Below are 7,067 nucleotides of genomic sequence, written 5' to 3' on the forward strand. Positions count from 1 at the left end.
ACAGGGCTCAGTTTTGAGCGTCGCTCTCTTCGCCATAGCGATCAATCCAATAATGGATTGCCTCCCAGCTGATGTATCAGGCTCCCTTTTCGTGGACGATTTTACCATCTATTGCAGCGCGCAGTGTACGTGTTTCCTGGAGCGCTGTCTTCAGCGTTCTCTTGACCGTCTTTACTCCTGGAGTGTCGCCAATGGCTTCCATTTTTCTGCCGAGAAGACGGTCTGTATTAACTTCTGGCGCTACAAAGAGTTTCTCCCACCGTCCTTACGACTCAGTCCTGTTGCTCTCCCATTCGTGGAGACAACAAAATTTTTAGGTCTTACATTTGACAGGAAACTTAGTTGGTCTCCACATGTGTCATATTTGGCTGCCCGTTGTACCCGTTCTCTAAATGTCCTCCGTGTTCTCAGTGGTATGTCGTGGGGAGCGGATCGAACCGTCCTACTTCGCCTATATCGGTCGATCGTCCGCTCCAAGCTGGATTATGGGAGCTCCGTATACTCCTCTGCACGGCCATCCATCTTACGCCGCCTCAACTCCATACAACATCGGGGTTTACGACTTGTGATCGGCGCGTTTTATACTAGTCCCGTTGAGAGTCTTCATGCTGACGCTTGGTGAGTTGCCACTCACCTACCAGCGCGATATACTGCTTTGTCGGTATGCCTGTCGGCTACTGGCAATGCCTGACCACCCGTCTTATTGTTCCTTTTTTGATGACTGTCTCGACCGTCAATACGGGTTGTATGTCTCTGCCCTGCTACCCCCTGGAGTTCGCTTTCATCGCCTCCTTCAAAACCTTAATTTTTCACTCCCTGCAACCTTTCGAGTGGGCGAGAGCCACACGCCACCTTGACTCCAGGCTCATGTTCGCGTCCACCTTGACCTCTGCTCGCTCCCGAAGGAGGTTACCCCCGGTTCAGTCTACCACTCCCGTTTTGTCGAACTTCGTTCGAAGTTCATTAATATGACCTTCATTTATACAGATGGCTCTAAGACCAATGACGGGGTCGAGTGTTCCTTTATTGTCGGGGCACAAAGTTTCAAATACCGGCTCCATGGCCATTGTTCGGTCTTCACAGCTGAGCTCTTTGCCCTCTACCAGGTTGTTCTTTACATCTGCCGCCACCGACATTCTGCTTATGTCATCTGCTCAGATTCCCTGAGCGCCATCCAGAGCCTCAGTGATCCGTACCCGGTTCACCCTTTCATGCACCGGATCCAACGCTCTCTTCAGCAGCTGGTGGATGTCGGTTCTCCAGTTAGCTTTATGTGGGTTCCTGGCCATGTCGGTATCCCTGGGAACGAAGCTGCAGATGCCGCGGCCAAGGCTGCGGTCCTCCAGCCTCGGACAGCTTCTTGTTGTGTCCCTTCGTCAGATTTTAGCAGTGTCATTTGTCGGCGCATTTTATCGCTGTGGCATGCCGATTGGGCTGCACTTACAGACAACAAGCTTCGGGCCTTGAAACCTCTTCCCATGGCTTGGACGTCGTCCTCACGCCCTTCTCGGCGGGAGGAGGTAGTTTTGGCCCGGTTACGAATTGGACACTGCCGGTTCAGCCATCGCCATCTGCTGACGGCTGCGCCGGCACCGTTCTGTCCATGTGGGCAATTGCTGACGGTCCGCCACATTTTAACGTCCTGTCCGGATTTTAACACACTGCGTCTTGATCTTGGCCTGCCATGTACTCTAGAAGCCCTTTTAGCGGATGACCCACGAGCAGCTGCTCGCGTTCTTCATTTTATCAATTTGACAACCCTCTCTAAGGACATTTGATTATGCTGTTTTCCTTTTTTTTTTAATCCTATACCTCAGTCTGTCTTTTATCGTGTTTTCCGTTTCGTTGCTGTTTTAAACTTGTGACTCGCGGTGCATTCCTAACATAGTCTGGGCGCTAATGACCGTTTAAGTTGTGCGCCCTAAAAAAAAAAAAAAAAACCTTCCACATCACTGGTAACGGGTTCTACACAATGCTGGTGACTACTTTGAAGGACAGTAACGGATGCAAACGTGTAACTCTTTTATATCGGTTGTGAATAAATAGTTGCCACATTTTAAGTTCCAACCCTCGTATGTCTGAAAGTATTGTGTTTGAAAAACAGATTTCTGAAATGGGTAGTTCTCTTGTGAAAGTGGAATAGAAAGTCAACTTAAATTGCTAATAAACAAAATACTGCTGTACCCTTAAATTTGAATGTAGATTACGTTAAAGAATTTTCTTACCTTCCTGCAACATTGTATTGTATTTAACCAGAGCAGTGAAGGATTACAATTGACTAGAAAGAGTCACGGGTTATTTTTATTTTGAAGAAGAGTTGTCAGATCTCAAGCTACAACATTGCAGTGCCTGTGTTGTTCAGAAGTAATATGCTATGTTCCTCTGGTATGCTTGTCCAAAAAAAAAAAAAAAAAAAAAAGTGCTGGACTGGGACTTAAACCCAGATTTCCTGCTTATTGCGAGTAGTTGCCTTACCATTAGGCTATCCGAGCACACTTCATGACCAGATCTGACTTTCATATGTTGTCAACCATGTGTCTGTCAACGCCCTATGGAAGTTTGAATCTGGCCATGAAGCATGCTCATATAGCCTACTGCTAAGGTCATTCCATTACACAGCGGATGGTTATCCACACTCGCAACCGTGAACACATTTCATGTATTTCATAATGGCTGAAGTCACCGCAGTACCTATTCCTTTGGACATCCATGCACGTCCGAAGGAACACTATCTCACTTCTGAAGAACAGAGGTACTGCAATATCGCATTTAGCGAGCAAGCGACTTTCAGTTGAAGTGTCTCCCCTGTTCAGGAATATACGTGATGGCTGTACGGGTGCAGGTTGTACTCACATGGACATGTGGGTGTTTGGATCTGGCCGCGAAGTGTGCCCAGATAGCCTGTTGGTAAGGCAACCGCTCACAATAAGGGGGAAATCCAAGTTGAAGTCCTGCTCCAGCACAGATTTTCGTTGTTGTCATTCTGTTATAAAGCCAGTGGTTGTCCATATTCACAACTGTGATTACAACTGCTCTGTAGGATTATGAAACATTTTTTATAGTTGCACATTATGGCCTTTTTGGAAACGGAAATGTAAAATATGAATCAAGGAGTAGTCCTCGAACAGCAGCCTCATAAGAAGTAAGTTTCTTCTTAGCATAGTTCTTTCATTGTCACATTGTGTGCCATAAATCACAATTTGAAGGAGAGCATTCAGGGATGAAGACTGAGACAAGTCATTAACAGGCAAAAACAGCCACTGCAGGCTACTTCAGTAAAGTATAGTAAGATGACCTTGAACTTTATTAGAGAACAGATTGATGTGGCCGATTTCTTCATCTCCTGTTGGCAAACTAATCAGACTCTTCGATTCAGTTACCATAAATGATCATAAGGCTGTGACAGTTTATGATTAGAGTTAATCTATTCACAAGTTATTGATTAGGGCTAGTTGTCTACATTAAATAAAGTTCTCATTTTTGGACTAAAACACGTTGATTCCATATGTTAGCCACCCTTTTGCTTGGTTTTTACTGTAAATGTTCCTTCCTGTTGTAAAGGAAGACTGAATTCATATGCTCTAAGAATATTTTTAGTAAATAACAAAATTTGTCATCTACCTCGTGTTCTCGGTAACAGTCATCTAATTATTCATGCAGTAAATACTCGATGAGTAGTGTGACTTGAGTAAGCATTTAGATTCTTTGAAATTCTTAGCAAAATTGACAGATGATCAGAAAAACTGTTCATTATCACATCTAGTTTATGAAAGATGCTTGGTTTTAGTATTAAATTATCAAGTGCTGTTGCAATATGTCCTCCTGTTCTGATTGTTACTGTGAGGATCAGACCATAGCTGGACGTCAGCAACTTTGAAGTGCTCTTCGATCAGAACTACCCGAGATGAAATAAATAGTGAAACCTCTACATCTAATAGTTCCCAGTTGTTTCTAGTGGGTATTATTATTGCCATTTCTAATGCTTAAATGAGTCTAAACATTTACTGTTGGGGCCCTGTGCACTGTCAGATCTGTTATCTTGTATGTTCCCTAGTCCATTAATGAAGTACAGTACTGAAGAATTACTCTGTGTAATTGGTCTGTGGCTTGGGACTTTTTCCTCTTTTTCCATATGTTCACATATATTGTGCCCCTACTGTCGCATGATATTCACTCGGATCCATCTGAGTATATCTGTTCCATTTCTGTTTAGTTCAGTTATTTGCGCATTCCACGGATCGTATTTGCAAGCTCTCCCTGTGATGTGGAACGAGTCAGTTTTAGAATTATGGCACACTCCTTCAGTGTAAACTGTGGCAACATACTGACCTTTTACATGGCAGTTTTAAGTTACAAATTAGGATACACTGCAGCCCTGCCACATTACTCTTTAGGACAAAGACCTCCATCAGAGGGAGGGTACCCACCTGCACGCAGGCGTCACACGCAGGTGGCCACTGTCGTCTCCGGATACTGTGTCCCATCTGCAATGAGCAGACTGGGTCTCTTACTGAACAGGAAAGGAGTTGAAGACTGAAAAAGTATGATTCCGTATTTGCTGAGCATGCTCTGAATGAATGTTATTCTTATGATATTAAATGTGATGTCACCCATAGCGGAAGTACATACAGTTCAATTATGTGCCCTTCTAAAGTAGCAACAACCAATTAATATTTCCTTCGCCATAAGGCTGTTCCCTTTCCCTGCTCCCTCTTCCTCACAGTCAGCAATTATTTTCTCCGTGTTACATAATAGTCTGTGCCAGTACTCACTTGTGTACTGTTTTTTATCTTGTAATTCATTTACTTTTAATCCTTATGGTTAAAGTAATATAAGATTCATTTGTTCTTCTATGTGAATTTTGCCAAGCCTGTGATTTGTGTAGATGTATGCTTGTATAACATCATATATCTTCGGAAAATCATTATTTGTGCAGCTTTAAACTTTTGCTGATGTTGTGTGGACTATCTGTTAGTCTCAAGTTTTCTGAGGATGGCTAGAATGCTGAAAGCTGGTTCACAGTGAACTGTTAAATAAATATTATTGTGGTACATCAATTTCTGCATGTCAATTTGTAATATGTCTATGTCCCTCCAAGTACTGACAGAATATTCCGCAAGTAAAGGAACATTGAAAATCCGACCAATTACAGCCAGAACAGCAGATTATCATTGTTCAGAAAATTTGTTTAAACTGTGGACCCCATTGGATGTACAAATATCCATTGTTAACTTCACTCCAGTCATAATTTTTAAGCTCTGTCTTAACCCTTCTGTAGATTTATTATGGTGCACTAATCTCTAATCTATCATTGCCAAGGCTTTGGTGAGTAAGGAGAAAAAAGCTGCAGACAACAGTCACTATATAAAAGCAGACCTTGTATTAAGTTTGAAAACTGAGAGATACATATAGTGAAGTGTCGACAGTGTAAGTTGCATTGCATTCACAAGAAACTGACTAAATGTAAGAAATGTGAAAGTCTTGTTTCCGTAGGTGCTTTGTTATTTACAGATGGTGTTTTCTTTTGCTCCTCTAACTTGCAGGCAAAATTTGTTTGTTTTATGGATACATTTATTTAGTTTTCGCTGTGTGTTGCAATTAATTTTTAGTTGTGGCTATAAACATATGCCAGAGCAGTTATTTATTTGCTTTATCTGAGAGTGGTGTGTTTGCATCTGTGTTTCAGACATCAATTTTGGATGTGCGAAATACTGACTTCACTGGCGGGAAAGTTAAATTCACATCGTACATGGATGACTTTCCATTTCCATTCTACGTAGTGCTTCGAGATGTTAGTGCTCTTCCGGCAGTTCTTAGTGATGCCCTGAGGCAGTGGTTTGAATTAGTTGTAACAATTGATAGTTAGAGGTGGTTGTTCTTGCATTTATGCTCTTAATGGTTCCTGTTTTGTATTCTGTAACTAATCTGTGGTTTATTGCATTAAATATGTCACCACAAGTGATTTTACATATAACAAAGGTAATGCAACCCTGCAGTATTTTGTATTTTAATGTGCATGTATGTGTTCAGTAAATTCCAAATAAGGACTGACATGGAATGCAGTTACAGTGGTAGCAGACTTTTCTGTGAAGTATTGAGATGTAAACTCCAAATATTTTTGGAGAATTTTAATCACAACAGTGATCGCATTATGAAGTCTTCTTTTTTTCACTTTCCTTTTAGAGTAATAAATGAGTTTGTAAGTGTCAGAATGTACCAGTATTGCTTTTTCCTCCTCTTCCAGTATAAGGTCTAGAGAGAGCTTTTTATTGTATCATGCAAAAATACATTTTGACTCATGTTCTGTTCCACACTCAATCAAATGAAATTTAAATGAGTTATTGTGGTTCTGTTCCTTAGAGATTTTTTATTTTATTATGTTGTTGTTATGATGCCAAAATTGAGTTTCACTCCAAATTTGTTGTGTGTAACACGACAAAATGTGAATAAGCTCCTACTGTACTTGTTGATTTTTTTTTTTTTGTACCAATTTTGAAGACTGCTAGTAGATTACTTTTGTACCAATTAATTACTGTATTGTGAGTGCTAAATATGAAAGAGAACATTAATTCATTAATTTATTTTTATCAAGGATTGGTGTTCCTGTCTTTGCACTCTGATACTACTTTATCACCATGTACTGTGTATTTTTGGTTCATGTAAATTTATTTTTGTTGATTGTTTTATAGTTCTGTACATGTGAATCAAATGATGTATGATTTTGTGAATAAAATATTTGTATATGTTCTTTATTATAACATCATCTTTTGAACACATTCTCATCCCTATATTGTGGTGCATGACACTGTGTTGCAAATGCGAGGCATAGCCTACTGCAAAGCTGGACATGGGCTGTGGGTCCCACTTACCACCTGTGGTGTTGTTCTGCTGGTGACACAGGAATATCAATAAAGAACGCACAAGAGATGCCCAGCTGCAGATCAGACCTCTGCCTCGGAATCGAGCAGTGTTCCTTTATATAGGAGCTTGTGCATAAGACATTGGAAGAGAGAGAGAGAGTAAGTTCTGCAGAATTGACATTTCTGTGTATCCATGTTTAAATTACA

General features: G+C 41.1%; 1 protein-coding gene across 1 annotated transcript in view; it reads left to right on the plus strand.

The window, feature by feature from the left end:
- Nucleotides 1-6,704, plus strand: part of LOC126100727 (midasin-like) — a 426,770-nt gene extending 420,066 nt beyond the window's left edge. Inside the window, exon 36 of the mRNA XM_049911346.1 lies at nucleotides 5,687-6,704. Within this exon, the coding sequence (XP_049767303.1) occupies nucleotides 5,687-5,866 (180 nt within the window). The 3' untranslated portion in view covers nucleotides 5,867-6,704. The remainder of the gene's footprint in view (nucleotides 1-5,686) is intronic.
- The last annotated feature ends 363 nt before the right edge of the window (nucleotides 6,705-7,067 follow it).

This window comes from Schistocerca cancellata, chromosome 9 (assembly GCF_023864275.1).
Source record: "Schistocerca cancellata isolate TAMUIC-IGC-003103 chromosome 9, iqSchCanc2.1, whole genome shotgun sequence".
NCBI lineage: Eukaryota > Metazoa > Arthropoda > Insecta > Orthoptera > Acrididae > Schistocerca > Schistocerca cancellata.